This window comes from Leucopleurus acutus (genome assembly GCF_964270905.1).
Source record: "Leucopleurus acutus genome assembly, chromosome: 2".
Lineage (NCBI taxonomy): Eukaryota > Metazoa > Chordata > Mammalia > Artiodactyla > Delphinidae > Leucopleurus > Leucopleurus acutus.
The window spans coordinates 67,075,431-67,093,159 of NC_139143.1; the positions used below are offsets into that span (position 1 = coordinate 67,075,431).

Here is a 17,729-nt window from a genome sequence, read left to right on the forward strand (position 1 = left end):
AAAATGTTATTTGGAGTTTTTGAAGATAGGCAAAATTATTTACATTAAAACGATCACTATTTAATTTTTCAAAAACAACTAGAATCTTCAGAATCAACATAATTTGAGTCAATTATTTTATTATATTCTCATTCTCTGTAATTACATATAATGGTAATTTAAAATATACCTAATTAGTAAATATTTGTTAATGCTAAGTTCTTCATGTGCACAACCAGAAACCAGAGTTACTAAAAACGAAGTGTTGCTAGTCTCACTCTGCAATGTGCTGTGACAGGGTATTACTTCTTCTGTCATCCTCCTGAATAGGAAAGGTTAGCTTTACCTCGGGACAGTTTTTGTTTCTTAAGTGACTGTAAGCTTAAGCCACTCCTGAATTTGGGGATCAAGTCTGTCTAGTATGGACTCATTCCAAAGCCTCAAATCACTTCAGGTAAGATGAAGGCCTTCTCCGTTTTTCCCTCTCTCCATTGCTTAGAACCTCCAAAAGCGAGGCATACCTGAGGCAACACCACACGGATCCCCCAGTGACCCCTGTTCTGCCACGCAAGCTGGGGGCCAGAGAGAAAATTCAGTAGTGCTCCTCCTTAGTCATTTTATTTCTTCAAAGAAACAATGAGGATTATCCTTAAGTCCATGGTGGTTATATTCCACACTCCCACAGCTGCTGGCATGACTTTGAAAATGCTATGAATGCAGGGTTCACACGTAAACTATGACTCCTAACCTCAGGGATTTTTCCTGAGCGGTTAGCAGCAACAATGAAAAAGGTCTGACTACTCAGCATCAAGGAGATAAGAGAAGAACAGATAACTTGCTCACTATTCTTACCTGACTTATCAGCTGAGGATCTAGAGTTTGAATGAAAAATCCCAGCAGTGGAAGTAAAAGGCAGAGTGTCTGTTGAACATAAGGTTGACCTGTTACCTTAAATAAGCACAAAATAATTTTGGTGAAAATTTTCAATTACATGAGAATAGCAACATTTGCATTTATTATATATGCTAAGCACTTTATTACCTCACTTATTCCTTATAACTGTGAGATAGGTATTATCACTTTAATAAGAAAAAGGGGCAGAAAGGTTAAATAATTTGCTCTAGATCACAGAGCTAGGAAAAAGCAGAGCCATGTTTCAAACCAAGATTTAACTCAGATGGGGATCTAATTACTTTTATCTGTCACTGAAAAAGCTTGCTTATTCCTTAGTCTCCTTAAAATTCCATTTCTCCTCTCCATAATTGTTTCTATCATGATATTGTAAGCTGTATCACCAAGAGAGGTCCTCAGTGAGTATTTATTGAATGATTTTTAAGGATCAGAGGAAAGTACTCATTGAAGTCAAAATGCTGCAGTAGTGAAATCTGACCTTAGACATAAACTTTAATGATAAAACATCATCTGCAAAACCATTTCTATTATTTCCCAAGTGTGAATGTTGCCTTCAGCTTCCATTGACCGGGACAACCAGAGGTCACACATTTATTTCAACTTAAATGTCATATTTAGATATTTAACTAAATATGATTTCTAAACTACAATGATCTGTGGAACACACATCATTCTAATTCTAGCCTGATCATCACTTGGCTTTCTGGCTTTTCTGGAAAAGAGTAATACCAATTAGCCACATCCATTTACTTGCCCCTTCCACCTTTAAGCCACATCACTCTCCATTGCCCAAAAGATTTTATAAAAAGACCCTGGAATAACAAACAAGCTATACCAACCAAAGGCAGAAGAAAACAATAGAAGAGATTTTTTTAAAAAATAGGATCAAACTGGTCTTGAAAATAGTTAGAACATCATTTTCACTTCAGTAGGTTCTAGTTTTACTAATATAATTCTATCACACTTCTTTTTTTTTTTTTTTTAAAAATTATTTATTTATTTTTGTCTGTGTTGGGTCTTCGTTTCTGTGCGAGGGTTTTTTCTCCAGTTGCGGCAAGCGGGGGCCGCTCCTCATCGCGGTGCGCGGGCCTCTCACTTTCGTGACCTCTCCCGTTGTGTAGCACAGGCTCCGGACGCGCAGGCTCAGCGGCCATGGCTCACGGGCCCAGGCGCTTCGCGGCATGTGGGATCTTCCCGGATCGGGGCACGAACCCATGTCCCCTGCATCGGCAGGCGGACTCTCAACCACTGCGCCACCAGGAAAGCCCTATCACACTCTTAAATACAACTGGCTGAAAGAGTACCAGTAGGTATTTTAAGTTCTAATCACAAGTTCTACCAAGAACCTAAAGAAATTACATACAGGGCTTCCCTGGCGGTGCAGTGGTTGGGAGTCCGCCTACCGATGCAGGGGACACCGGTTCGTGCCCCGGTACGGGAGGATCCCACATGGGCCCGTGAGTCATGGCCGCTGAGCCTGCAAGTCCGGAGCCTGTGCTCCGCAACGGGAGACGCCACAACAGTGAGAGGCCTGCGTACCGCAAAAAAAAAAAAAACAATAAAAATAAATAAATTACATACATTTTACTCTACAGGGAAATTTCAGTATTATTCTTTTTTCAATATTTTATTTGTTTTTCAGGGAAATGATTAGTTGCTTTCCTTACCAGTTTAATGTTTAAAAGAGCCCAAAGCTGACTCCCAACTTCCTTAACTGCAGTTTGCTGTCCCATATCCAGAGCTTCACTAGCAGAATTACATACAGCAAGCAAAGCAGAGAGCACTGTGTTCTAAAGGGGAGAGACAGGGAAAGGACCTGAGTTTAGATACCAGTCTAAAGGAGCTGGAACCCAATTACCTGGAGGTTTTCAGTTACTTACAACTCTTCATAAAAACCCATGTAGAATTATATTTCTAAGACCCAAAACCATCTCTTCTGCGATTTCTTTAATACATGTATATTTTGCTAAAACTAATTTTCCTTATACACAGAAACATTTGCTTCATTTTTCTAAATAAAGAAACTTTTTTTCCTTTTAGGTTGAAAATTTAACAAAATGTAAACACCATCATATTTTAATAAATAGGTTTGCTACAAATGGCCAGTACGGTCAAGCTAATTTATAATCTTCATCAACTAAAAATTTTATATTTTTACATTATGTACTTAGCAGTCTTTTAAAGTTACCAGATTATTGTTGCTGCTGTTTTATAAACTTTAAAATTTTTCAGCAACACTGCATTCAATAAACAAATATAGTACCTAAGTACACTATCTAGAATTTGAAACTAAAGACAATTTTCCCTGGATTCGCTCTTATCTATATATCACATCTCTCTCTGACTGGCCAGGAATGGGGTTGGTTTGGGCGTGGTAACAATCAGTAACCTTGCCTTTCATCCATTATACGTCAACAACCACACTTAATTTTATGTAATTACCATACAGCTTTTAATTTATGATTTACTTATTTCCTTTTACAAATAAGCATGTTAAGTGACCTGCTGAACTAAAGTTTTGGTCATAGAGCAAAAATCTGCTGAATTTTAGAAAATACGTGCTTTTATTTTATCTAATACAAAAGACTTTTTGTCTTTACTATAGAAATCTGTGCACAATAACTGCAACATCTGAACAAGTTCACCTACTCCTAACTAGGTAATTAATACTTTTCCCAAAATAAAGGCACATAAAAATTTATATTCCCTTTCAATGTATGTAAATGTTTTAAATTATCTTGATGATTATGGTCAAGTGCCATTATGTAACAGAGTATCAGAACATTTACACTCATTATAGAAATATAAGTCCTGAGAAAACCCTGACCGCATAATTTAAAACTGCAAATAGGTCCTCATCCCCTTGAATGCCCTGTCTTCATCCTTGCTTGATTCTTCTCATCACAAACTGATATATAATATATATTATGAATATATATATTTATTACTTCTCTGTCCACAGCTAAGCTAGAATGTAAGTCCATGAGAGCAGGAATTTTTGTTTGTTTTGTTCCCTGATATATTTCCAATGCCTAAAACAGAGCTTGACACATATGAGCATTCAAAATATGAATGAATGAATCAAAGAATTAGCAAATAAACACTTAACATATTCAGTTTTTTTAATTGTATTTTTCTTTACTTACAGATGAATTTCTTTTTTATTCCATTATTTTAAGAGGGAGCATTCTAAATAGAAAGGTACATAAAAGCTCTGAAGAGGTTTGCATAAAATGAGGGTTGTACATCAAACAGAAGAATCATGTCTGCCTAATCCAGAGATATGTCAGCAAAAATACTACAAATAAAGTATTTCATAATGTGTTTCATGTTGTTCCAATGTGTCTTGAGCTACAGACACTCTCCCCCCGCTAACATTTACATCAATCAAGATAATAGTAGTTTCTCAAAGACTTGTACAATGTAGAAATCTGAACCTCTTGCTAGATTCTAACCTGAGGCCACAAACTGTCTGTCTTTTTAACAGTACATCCCCAGTAACCGAGCTTAATAAACAGCTACTGAATGAATCAAGGCCATCAAAATTATCTTACCAGAGACTCAAGTTCTCCCAACGTTCGACTGCTGCTTAGCCACTTCCTGCACTGTGCAGTGCCTGATCTGCTGACCTCAAGTGCAGTTTGTTTCCTAAGCTCAGCAGGTAATGCCTGAAAGGAAATATATTGCCACAGAAGCAGATTTTCTGCTTCTTTTGGGGAAAATTTCTGGATAAACTCCACCTGAAACAAATTGTTAAAGAAACAAAAGTAACATAAAACAGTCTAGTGAATGGGTACACCAAAGCTACGTATTAGCTTCCATATTTAATATTTTTTAAAAGTTCTTAACTGAATAGCAGTATCACAAGGTACCAGACCAAGGTAGCTTAAATGAACACATATTTTAGCCGTTATTCTTGTTGTTGCTGAATTTGTTTCCAAAATGAAAAACACAGGTTAAGTGGAGCACAGTATAAATGCATTAAGAAATGTTAAATAATGTATTTCATTATTAGTCACATCAGCTATTTTACATGCTCCTACCCAATAATTCTATTTTTTCCTAAGAATTTGTATACTCATCACCTTGCACAGTTCAATCAAAAGTAATATTCCCAAATATGCCAATGAGATTGATTTAGCCAACTTTTGTGGCTTACTACTCAGCTGATTATCATAGAGAACTTAAAGAAGCAAAGGTCATAGGTTCAGTTTTCCAATGGGCTAGCCGCCAGCTCTGTTCTACTTTAGACAGCATATGAAACTCATTCACAAGTGTTCAGGATAGTATGGTTGGCAAATCCATTCTACCACTGAAATAATTCAAAGTGCTTGCCAGGTTAATAGGAAAACAGAACTGTTTTAAAACGTGTTGTCAACAGACTAGATAAAAATGGAAAACAAAAGTTCTAAAAAAAAAGAGTTAAAATATTAAATTAGTTTCTGGTGGAAAAACAGCAAAAACTGGTACACTTACTAATTTAGGTATACTCTAACTAGGCATATTAATGTAATTTTTTTAGAAGAATAATTCAATTTACAATCCAAAATCTACTCGTTGAATGAAATTTTTCCTACATCAAAAATGAAAAAAAAACCTACTATATTAAATTTGACTGAGAAACTCTTCTACGTTATATATTTGAATGTTATTTTGTTTAGAGAAAATATTTAGCTGTCAAAACAAGGGAAAACTCATGTGGCTATCTTTTGGGATAGCTGATAAAGCCAGAAAAATGGATCCCTTCATGAGCTATGTGTCTATTATAATAAGCAGCTTTATTCATGAAACCAAACTGCACCAGGAAAGCCAAGAGAATTGTGCCAATTAATAAACACCTGTTCAAACAAGACCTTTCTTTATAATAATGAAGTCCAGTGAGTGACTGAGTTCCCTTCCCAAAATAGAACTATAAATAATAACATCCTGGACAATATTAAAGGGTAGGTGTTGCCAAGATTTGTTACATACAAAGACTGATTGATTGATTTACTATTCTGAGTTTGAAAACCTTGGCCTCAACACAATTTCCAAGATTTAAAACTGCGAGTGCTGACAGTTCACAAGGAATGAAGCATAAGGGGATGATGCGCAGAGCATTATGACTTCCCTCCTTAACACTAAGAGAAAAAATACACCAGTGGGCTTAAAATGCAAATATATGAAGTAATCTTTCCTTTACATAAATATGGTAGAACAACTAATGTGCTTAAATCAGGCATATTATATCCTTTCCCCTCAGGTAACCTCCTGGTACTTTTCCTTGTTCCTCTAAAACAGGAATATTGTTAATTTCACACACTAAAAGAACAATAGGATATGCAGTAATTACTCCCCATATTGAAACAGTGGATACATCTTAATCACCTTATATACTTGCATTCCCCCCCCAAATTATTATCTATCACAGACACCATACTTTTTAAAGTAAAACACCGCTATACTGAGATTAACTATTTTCATTTATGTTAATGCTGCATCATAGATCCAAAATCTGGGTTTTTATTTCACTATCTAAAAAGACACCATCTTGTATGCAAAAGAATAATTATTTCCAGCTATACTGCCTGCCTCTCCTTTTCCCCTAGCATGTGCTCTCTCACCTTTGCTCTCTATTCCTGCCCACTCCCTCCCAGTTCACCCTTCCTTTAGCATGAATCTCAAATGCCACCATCTCCAACAGCTTCACCATTCCTACCTGTTCCCACACCACACGTCCCCAGTAAACACCCAACAAAACCTGATTTGCACCTCAGTCTTGACACTCATCACGTACTACCTTTTATTATGAGTGTTTTTATAAATTTATAATTTCTACTAGGTTATATGTTCCTTGAGATGTCATGATATAGTGTAGTGGAGTCCAAGTTTTTTATTTTAAGCAACAAAACACTATTAAAAATTTGTGAGCAAGCTTTGTATGTCTAAATAAAAGCAGATTTCCTAGGGTAAAAGGGAGTAAGGAGGCAGAGTCAACAGCCCACAAACAGAGGAGGCCCCTGAAGTAGCTGCATGAAGACTGAAAAGAATACTGGAGCTGTGGAAAGAGCACAGATCTGCGAGCAAGACAGATCTGATCGGAATCCCAGCTCAGTCATTTATTATGTTTGAGTTTGGGGTAGTTCTTTAATTTCCTTGAGTTATTATTTCTTCATCTGTAAAATGGACATAATATCATCATCTATCCCACAAGGCTGATGTAAGGACTAAAAGAATTGAAGTGCCTAGTACAAAGCCTGGTCCATATTTCAGTCTCAAAAAATACAGGTTTCCTCCCTGCCTACTTGAAGAAGAGGGATCAAGTCTTAAGAGAAAAGGAAAAAGAGCTGAGCATGACAGAAGAACTAACACTTGTTAACTGCTCACTTGATGTATAATATATATACATTCTCTATCTCCTCCGGTCTCACAACTGCCATCTGAGTAATAGTATTTCAATTTTAGGATTAACTAACTCTCCCAAGGACTCTCAGAACAGGGATTCAAATTCAGGTTTGTCCCTTAATTTTTAGTACAGTAACTTGACCACAGCAGGAAAAATCAGTATTTGATAACTGAAGGAAAAAATTAAAAGTAACCCCTCATTTATCTATAACTTACATAGCTGATAGCTGCAATTATTTGGAAAAATTTAGAAAACTGAGAAGTATGTAAGAGATCTCTAAACATGGAGTTTATCTATAACAAAGCTTCTAGAACTCAGGGCTAATTCATTCTGAGTTGTATTATCCTAAAAATTAAAATTTCACAACCCTGGGAAAAGGATCTTATTCCCATCTTGTAAGTGAGAAAATTGAGGATCTCTTCCAGACCCCACTTCTTCAGGAAGGGCCTCCCAGTTAACAGGGCTTCTAGGAAGAACAGTGTACTGGAAACCAGGAGTAAGACATTTGATAGAGGAGAGAAAGGTATTAAAATTCTAAGAAATCTGGAGCAGACAACTCTTGAGGAGTTTTGGAGGGAAGAACAGCAACCCTAACATGTTTTCTAGAGGGCTGTGAGGTGGGCCTGGTATGCTTTTTGCCTTGGAGACACCGGTAAGGAAGAAAGCTAGGAGGTCAGTGTGGTTCATCTGGTGCCTGGCCAACCTCTCTCAGGCAGGAAAGCAGGCATGGGCTTGGGGTAAACACTCTAGTCAGAAATAACTCCCAGCATTTATTGAGCATCCTCTAAGCCTGGTACTATTCTAAGTGTTTTGTATATATCATCACTAAGTCCTTACAAAACTTTTCAAAATGGTTACACATATCTGTCACTTTGTAGACAGGGAAACAGTTTCAGATAGGATGACTTGCCAAGGCACCAAGGCCTGTAACCCCCTTCACTAACCCAGTGTTTCCCCAGCTTGTATCCATGTCAGAATCATGTAGAAATTTAATAATAACAACAACAAGTTAATGAGCCTCACCTCACAGCCACAACTCTATACCCACTCCATTCACAGGCTTAGGTTCCGGAACCTGTCTTATTTAAAAAGCTCCCATAGGAGCTCCAAACTGACTAGTCCAAGGGACTATGCAAGGCTACAGGTTCCTGAAACTGTACAATCTCCTCTGTCCAGCAGAGTTTGTTTTCCTCACAGTAGCAAACAACTAAGGCTCATCATACTTTGTTTTCCCCAAAAAGTTCAACTTATTTAACTTAAAAAAAAGGTATCATTAAGAGCATAATTAATATTCTAGTTCTTCAAAATAAGTTAAAAGGGGCAGAGGATATAGAACCACTTCAAGTATCTTAAATTTATGAGAAACAAGGAGAAAGAAGACAGAATTACCAATAGAATGATTATCTGTAACTTACAGCAAAGACATTAATAAGGACTCTCTCCTTGACCAAACTTAAGTCAGGCTTTTCTTAGCCCTCCTCTCAAGTAGCCTTTGACCTCCAGCTTGTGTCCATCTTTTTTGGGCCTGCATCATCCAAGTTTAGCAAGAATCCTGCTAAGTCAATTTAGAAAAAAATCCCTCACCCTTGGTATCTGATCATCCTGGTCTGTGTTCAGCAAGAATCCTGTCAAGCCAGAATCACCCCTGACTCCTGATGCTTCTTCTTAGTAATTTTTATCCACTGACCCCCACCCTGCTCCTTGACTATAGATCCGCACTAGTTTATGCTGTATTCAGAAATAAGCCCAGTTCTACACTGAAGTCTCTTTGCTCCTATTGCAACAGCTCCGAATAAAATCTGTTTTTATCACTTTAACTACTGTATAGCTCTGGCTTTTCTTTAACATCAAAATCTAAACACACCTAAAACCAATAACCAAAGCAATGAAGACATTAAAAATTTATGTTCAGATCATGTCAGCATTTAAATGTAGAACAAATGCGGGTCAAAAAGCCTTCCAAAGTATCTGGATCCAATTCTCCTCAGGTGCTCAAAGACAGTGACGCAGATGGTATCCTTGCCTGCTGGGGTGGGGTCATGAAGAAGAAGAGGCGCCTCAATAGTACTGATAGGCTGGTGAGCTGATGACATTCTCCAGGGCAAGATTTTATCTGGGAAAGGCAGGAGAGAGAGGAGAGATTGACTGACTTAAAATCATAGCTTTTACAAGCTTTTATATGCCAAAATATTAACAGCAGCTCTTTCTGGGAAATAACCTGGGTAATTTTAATTTTTAACTTGGAGCTTTTCTTTATTTAATTTTTTCCCTTCCATGAACCTAGATTACTTTTATAATGAGAAAACAATTTTGATATTACTTAAAAACAATACTTTGGAATTTCTATTTCTAATTACCATTTTGATTATAACTTGATATGTTAATTCCCCTGCTCAAAGATAATTTATGGAATTGTTTTAGATCTAAGCACAGAAGTGCAAAGGTAAATCTCTATAAGATGGAAGCTTCATTAAAAGATTTTATAAATTCCTATCATAATGTACTAGGAGAGCTTTTATTTAAAGTAGATACAATACACAAAACATAAAAATCACTCTTTGTTTTGTGCAAGATGTGTTGAGGATTTAGTAAAGTAGGTAAGTGCTCCAGACCGTTAGCCACGGAGATACAGATGTCAGGCTGTCCGGTTATCATACACCTCACTGGATTTAGTCTACAATATCCTTATAAGGTAAACCAAGAAATATATGACACAATGACTCTACTAAAAGACAAAACACACATGGACCCACGTAAGATCTTTATCAAAGGCCAGGGACAAAAAAAAACAAACAGGTCATGACCATCTTATACGGAACATAAACATCTTGGAATTTAAAAGCAAAAAAAGACCAACATTGAAAAGATTAACATAAGTTGTCATTAAGTAATTTTCTCTTTGTATCCGTTCACAAAGCATCATTTCTTTTTTTTTTTTAATTTTTACTGGAGTATAGTTGCTTTACATTGTTGTGTTAGTTTCTACTGTACAGCAAAGTGATTCAGCTATACGTATACGTATATCCTGTCTTTTTTGGATTTCCTTCCCATTTAGGTCACCGCAAAGCACTGAGTAGGGTTCCCTGTGCTATACAGTAGGTTCTCATTAGTTATCTATTTTAAACATAGTATCAAGTGTATATATGTCAATCCCCATCTCCTAATTCATCCCACTCCCCCCTTCCCCCCCCCGCTTGGTATCCATATGTTTGTTCTCTACGTCTGTGCTTTTACTTCTGCACAAAGCATTACTTCTTTTCCCAAAAGGCATCGATCACTATCACATTTAGTCCCTCTCAGAAAGAGATACAACAAAATCAAGAGTCAGATTGTCTAAGTTATTTCAGAGAGGGGGGTTGGGGGGGAGAGAGAGAGAGAGAGAGAGAAACGGGGGGAGGAGACAGTAAGAAGAACTCTTGGTCATCAACATTAAAGCTAACTCCTATTTTCTACTTTACATTCAATTTAAAATTTATCCTCAATCAACCTAGTCTTTCTTTCCCAGAACAATCAATGAAACTCCATAAAATTTTGAAAATATGAGACAATTTCCCCCGTGTTACACTCTTTCTAGTATATCTTTCTCAAAGCATCAGCATTAATGAAGAGCAAAGAAACTGTCGAAACAATTTAGCTACCATGCTATTTCTCCTTTTGATATTCACTTTAAGATATCATATCCCCAAAGGAAGTGCAAGGAAAGTGAGTGTTTTAGGCCTTATAATTCTACTCACCAGATGAGCCACTATGGTGACATGGTGGGCACAGAGTTCAGCAGTCCCATATCTGCGATTTAAAGAGAAAGCAATCTTCATACAATTATTTATACAATTATTCAGAAAAGCAAGGAGATGACTTCCATAAAGCACTAAATATTCTAAACTGCAGTTATTCCATGGCCAAGGAATATCATAATATACAAAACTACCTAAGCAATAGGTTCTACTGACTTGAACCAAAGAAAGGAAAGAGGGAATTCAGTCTCTAATTTAGTGCTATGATATGAAATCAAACCATTTTGGGGGGCTGTTAAAGGATTATCAAGACAGAATTTTTCTATAAACTTACAAGTATAAAGTCATTTACTGTCAATCACTACTATAAATCAATCCAAACTCTAAAAAAAGTAAGTACGTTGTACCGAGCAAGGAAGCACCATGCGTCCATAGCTAGCAAAGAGGTGATCATATTAGCACTAAGCACAGCATTCAACAGAGCAGTGTCCTAATGAAAAACAAAAAGCTATGATAAATTATCATTAATATTACATTTCTCAAAATAAAACAACAAAATACTATCACAATCCAAAAAACAACAGATCCTCAGTAGGAAAGCTCTACTTTCTAGTATCTGAAAGAACCTATATTGCCATTCCCTCAACACTTATTGAGCACTTACTACACGTTAAGCATTGTCCTAGGCTACAGAGATTCAAAAGTGGTTTTCAGTGTGGTACTCAATCACAAGGCTCCACAGAAATTCTCTATGTAGGCTGAAATTTTTAAAACAATATATACAATACACATGCCTATACTTTTGTTTCTGCCTTAAACCATTCAAATACGATATTTAATATGTGCTGAATATTATCGATTGTATAATATCTTAAATGATACTGATCCTTAAGTAAATTCTAAGAATGTTTTTCCTAAAATTTTATCAACATCTTTTCTAATCCAATTACACTAAAAAAAAAAAATCCACATTAAGCCTAGGATCTATCTGTAGGACACTTGGTACTACATACCATTTACTTCTCCTTTTCTTTTTATGAAACTGAATTAGGTGAAATCCTACCCATTTCTCCTCTTCTCACACTGTCTTTCCATACCTTCCCACCCAAAATGTTTCCTCAAATATTTTAGCTAAATATTACATCTGAATACTATAGGACTCTAGGATTACCATTTCCTAGGAGCCAGCTGAATTAAAGGGCAAAATGTGCAAGCTGAGGGAATGACATTCAAAAATAAATACACATTTACTACCCCACACTTTCCTCTATATCTGAATCACAATTTCAATGAAAAGAAAGCAAAAGTGTAATCTCAGCTTAGCCCAGCAAGTAACAAACTTACCAGTTCAGGGAACAGTGAGGGATGAAGGGAAGCAATAAATGTACACAGATGAACACAAACATGCTGATATAAGGTGACAGCAACCTCAGTTTGCCCTTTACTCTTTACTTCCTGTAAATGAACAGGTAGAGACAGTTCACCAGAACACTGCTCAAAACTGGAGAAAATGGCTTTGAGTAGAGACACCCTGCAGGGAAATTGAGAACATTGAACCCAAGATTATTAACATTTAACAATTAGCAGGTGTAATAATATGACATACAGAGGTTTATCTTAGTTAGCAAAGCCAAATGTCTCAAGATGTATATATCAACAACAGTTTCCAATATGTGTGAATATGTATCCGTAAAAATAAAATACAGTTAGAGAAATCCCTTAAAGGAGAAGAATTTTCATATATATCTTTTATCATTTACCAAGTGTTTATCATAATACAGAACTATACAAAGTCTAAGACAAAATTCATCAAGGAACTTGAAACTTAAATAGCTAAGCTAGGTATCATATATAAAATAGAAACTAGGTATTATCATTCAGATAGGGAGGGGTTATTTTAAGATTTAAATGATTTAAGAATTCTTCATAGAGGATTTAGATAACAAATTAAAAATAGGCCAACTATAATAGGTAAAGAAGACAAAGCCTGAGTATAAGGTAGACAGGAATCACCGGTCTGACAGGAGCAAGGTATATGTATAGAAAATGAGTGACATGATAAGGAGCAAAAGTAGATGATGAAAACAGAATAGGTGGGTTTTAAATGCAAAGCTGGGGAGCTGGGATATTATGCTTTAGTTACTGAGCAGGAGAATAGGAAGCTCAGAGCTGGGGTGTGAGGAGACTACCTGGTAGTGGTACACAGGATGCCACTAAAGGATAGGATAAAAAACTAGAGTAAAACAATAACCCAGGACGTAAGAAACTAGAGCCTGGTGTTGGCAAGGAAGAGGAATACAAGTGAAATTTCCCAGGAAATAACTTATAGTATCTAAGCACTCTAACAGAGCTCATTTTTAAATGTTACTAACTACATCTAGTCTGCTACACTCAATGTTTATAACACTATTAGCAATACCTTCTAAAAGAGTGAACAAAATTAAATTATTTTCCGTGCCTATCATAGATTTATGTATTTTATATTTTTATTAAGTAGCAATATGCATGAGGTCTACGCAGTAACTATTAATTAGAATATGTGACATAACAAAGAACTTAATTTCAAGGTCACTGCAAACAAATAGGGCATTCTAAACCATCGTAATGTGATTGGATATCAACAACACGTTTACTACCTGGTTGTAGCTTCTGAGACCTGGGTCTCTGTGCACCACAGGGTCTGCACGTCCTCAGGCTGAGAGGGCAGCTCATCCATGATGACAACCAGCAGTAGACACTGTGGAAACTGTAGTTCACATGGCAGCTCTTAAGGTGGTAAAATTAAGTTACAACAAATTAGTAAACACATACTCTACATACTTTCAGCAGAAATCTGATTGTAATATATAAAAAAAATTAGAGGCATAATTTTTAAAAAGCAGAACTATGTTCCAAGAAAAAAAAGTAGAAGTAATTTTAAATAAAATTTTTAAAACTTAAAAAAAGGATGACTGGGACTTCCCTGGTGGTGCAGTGGTTAAGAATCCTCCTGCCAATGCAGGGGACACGGGCTCGAGCCCTGGTCCGGGAAGACCCCACAGGCCGTGGAGCAACTAAGCCTGTGCACCACAACTACTGAGCCTGTGCTCTAGAGCTCGTGAGCCACAACTACTGAGCCCATGTGCCACAACTACTGAAGCCTGTGCATCCTAGAACCCGTGAGAAACCTGCACACCGCAATGAAGAGTAGACCCCGCTCAACGTGACTAGAGAAAGCCTGTGCACAGCAATGAAGACCCAATGCAGCCAAAAGTTAAATAAATAAATAAACAGGATAACTGCATAAGAGAAGATTACCCTGTCTCTAACATGTAATAATTAATAAGAGGTGATTTAACACTAAATCTGTTTTGAAATTTACCCAATTCACTGTCCAAAACCACTTCCACGAAAGGCTGGAATTTGAGAAGCTGACTGACAAGTGGATCCAGTGTGACCAGGAAAGCACCTGCTATTTCCTCCTGTTGTGCTTTAGAAATCCCAGCAGCATACAGGCTTGGAGGAAACTTACTGGGAAGGGAGGGAAAAACTCATTCATTAATAATTATTTTCGAATTTTAGGCAGAGGTAAGTACTGATGTTCTTCCAGCAGTGAAAATATATTTAAAAATTAAGTAGCATGTGTTTTATAAAACAAAATTCAAAGTACTGAACTGATATCATAATTCTATGAAGAACCTCCAAACTAAATAACATGGCTATAATTCTATAAAATTAAAAGTTTATAATCTTAAAGAAAATGCTGGTATGGTTTTGATGCATTTTAATACATTGTTCACAATGATATTCTTAAAAAATACTGTAAAAATATGAATCAAATAACTAGTAAAAACAGATGTAAAAAACATATTTCTGATAAATTCTGGGGTAATTACTTCTATTGAAAGTTATTTTAAAATAGGTAAAATGCTGAATTTACTATGAATTTAATGCTCAGTTTCTCAGAAGCAAGAGTTTTGTAAGAACAAACTGTATACTAACACTGAAGGGAGATGCAAAGAATTTCATGGAAAATGTCTCAGTAACTGAGATTTAAACTAAACTTCGATCAAAACCTACGTGAGGGCTTCCCTGGTGGCGCAGTGGCTGAGAGTCTGCCTGCCGATGCTGGGGACGTGGGTTCGTGCCCCGGTCCGGGAATATTCCACATGCTGCGGAGCGGCTGGGCCCGTGAGCCGTGGCCGCTGAGCCTGCGCGTCCGGAGCCTGTGCTCCGCGACGGGAGAGGCCGCAACAGTGAGATGCCCGCGTACCGCAAAAAAAAAAAAAAAAAAAACCTATGTGAAATAAGATATGTATTCAGTATTTTTTGCCATGTTATTTTAACTGTGGCACACTTGACAGTACATGAGAAAACCCTGTCTAGCAGGGGATGACAGCATTTAAAAGGAAGCAATTAATATAAACACTTGAGGCCTTTGTAGTGTGATGGAAGAAGCACCAGTCTGTCAATTACTAGTTATGTGACTTTGGTTCATTCATTCGACCTCTCTGAGCCTCACTTTCTTCACTTGTAACACTGATTCAGAGTTGTGAGGACTAAATTCTAAGTGAAATTATAAGGTGAAAGACATATAAAATACAACAAAAGTAAGGAAACTCCACAGATTTGAACTACAGCTACTGAACATCAAAGCAAGTGTGTGTTTTTCAATCAAATGATACATTTTTAAATTAATTTATTTGACAAATGTTTATAAAGTGCCTATGTATATGTCATGTACCTTTCTAGGAGCGTGTGATATAGTAGTAAACAGAATATACAAAGTTAATGCCTTTACCTAGTGTATACTCTAATGAAGGGGAGAAGTTAACAAGTAAGTGAGTAAGTAAATACACAATATAGTAGATGTTAATAAGTGCTAAGGTGGACAGGAAATTCCATTGAATTTCTATTTGAAATTCTATTGAATTCTGTTTGAATGTGGGTCATTTGAGAGTTTGTGCAGAGAAGTCACATGATCTAATTTATGTTTTATCACTCACTTCGGCTACCATATGGAGAACAGACCAGAGCAAGGCAAGGGTGGAAACAGAGACAGTAGATACGATGTTCTTTCGCAAAAATGCAGGCAAGAAAATAACAGTGGATGAGATTGAATGGTAGCCGTTTAAGTGGTGAGAAGTGGCTGGATTCTCTTTATATGCAGGGCATATACATATTTATACTGAAGGTGATACTGACAGATTTTGCTGATGGACTAGATGAGGGGTATGAGAGCAAGACAAACATCAAAGATGACAGGAAGGTTTTTTGACCTGATCAATATGAAGAACCAAATTACCACTTAAACTGAAATGAGGAAGCGACAAGAGGAGCAGATTTTGGGGGTTGGGGAGTGGCGGACAGATGAAATGGGTTGGAATCAGGATTTTGGTTTGCGTCAATTTAAGTACACATGTCCTGATTGGCAGTTAGACATTAAAGGGGAGAGACATAAATTTAAAGTCTTGAGACTAAATGAACATAGAGGAGAGGAGAGGCCTGAAGACGGAGTGCTGGGCACACCCAACTTAAAGTAGCTGGAGAGATGAGGAGGAACCTGCTGAGGAGAGGTGTCTTGGAAGCCAACAGAAGAAAGAGTCCAAATGAAATGGTTAAGTGCTGCTGACAGGTTACATAAGATGAAGCCTAAAACTGCCCACTAGATGTAGCAACATGGAGTCACTGATGACCTTAACAAGAGCTGTTTTGATGAAGTAGTGGAATAGAAAGCCTGACGGGAGTAGCTTTGAAAAAGAAAGTAGAGACAGTGGTAAAGACAACTCTTTCTAAACACATGCAGAAAAATGGGAAGGTGTTTATTTGGAGGAGGATGTAGAGTCGAGAGATTTTGTTTTATATTGTTCTTAAGATGGGAAAAATAACAGCATGTTGGTATACTCATGAGAATGAGAAAGCAGGGAAGACTGATGATGCAAGTGGGAAAAGGAACAACTTCTAAAGTAAGGTCCCTGAGCATGTGAGAGAGGGTGAAATTCAATGAATGAATAGACGCTGGCCTTAGACAGGCACACAGACATTTCACTCATGGGACAAGCAAATATATGGGCCTAGATACAGATAGAATAGTTGATGTGTCAGAAGGAGAATATGGAAGCTCTCTTTCAATTGCTTCCACTTTTCTCAGGGACACACACAGTGAGGACATTCATTGACAATGAGAAATGGGGAGGTGGTGCTGGAGATTTAGGATGTTTGAAGAGGGAGAGGTATGAAAAGTTGTCTGGGAGACTAAACGGATTAAGGAAGTATAAGAGGGTTGCTGATGAATGAGCTGACAGAGTCTTTTAGTGTCAAATCAAGGGCTCTTCTGAGGCTACTATCAATTTTAGATGTCACTTAGCCCTCATCTAAATTATGACACCCTTTCTGTAACTTTTTTTCTGGGATGGATTCAACTACTACTTGAATTAAATCTCATAGAAGTAAAATAAAAATTAAGAAAGATAAAAAACGCTATGCTGATACAAAAGGTATGCACGTATATATAACCTCTTTTTTTTTCCTTTGGTATTTATCATCATGCCAATATTCATCACCTGGATATAAAGTACTAGTTAAGAATATAAAGATAAGGGCTTCCCTGGTGGCGCAGTGGTTGAGAGTCCGCCTGCCGATGCAGGGGACACAGGTTCGTGACCCGTTCCGGGAAGATCCCACATGCCGCGGAGCGGCTGGGCCCGTGAGCCATGGCCGCTGAGCCTGCGCATCCGGAG

At 37.1% G+C, this 17,729-nt stretch overlaps 1 protein-coding gene across 1 annotated transcript in view; it reads right to left on the bottom strand.

Annotated features, from left to right (window-relative positions):
• FIRRM (FIGNL1 interacting regulator of recombination and mitosis) overlaps positions 1 to 17,729 on the bottom strand; it is a 44,959-nt gene that overhangs the window by 5,674 nt on the left and 21,556 nt on the right. The window contains exons 11-19 of the mRNA XM_082857369.1: positions 14,372 to 14,520; positions 13,647 to 13,776; positions 12,355 to 12,541; positions 11,418 to 11,500; positions 11,011 to 11,062; positions 9,300 to 9,389; positions 4,446 to 4,631; positions 2,559 to 2,681; positions 832 to 927 (exon numbers count right to left, since the gene is read on the bottom strand). Of these exons, the coding sequence (XP_082713495.1) occupies positions 832 to 927; positions 2,559 to 2,681; positions 4,446 to 4,631; positions 9,300 to 9,389; positions 11,011 to 11,062; positions 11,418 to 11,500; positions 12,355 to 12,541; positions 13,647 to 13,776; positions 14,372 to 14,520 (1,096 nt within the window). The remainder of the gene's footprint in view (positions 1 to 831; positions 928 to 2,558; positions 2,682 to 4,445; positions 4,632 to 9,299; positions 9,390 to 11,010; positions 11,063 to 11,417; positions 11,501 to 12,354; positions 12,542 to 13,646; positions 13,777 to 14,371; positions 14,521 to 17,729) is intronic.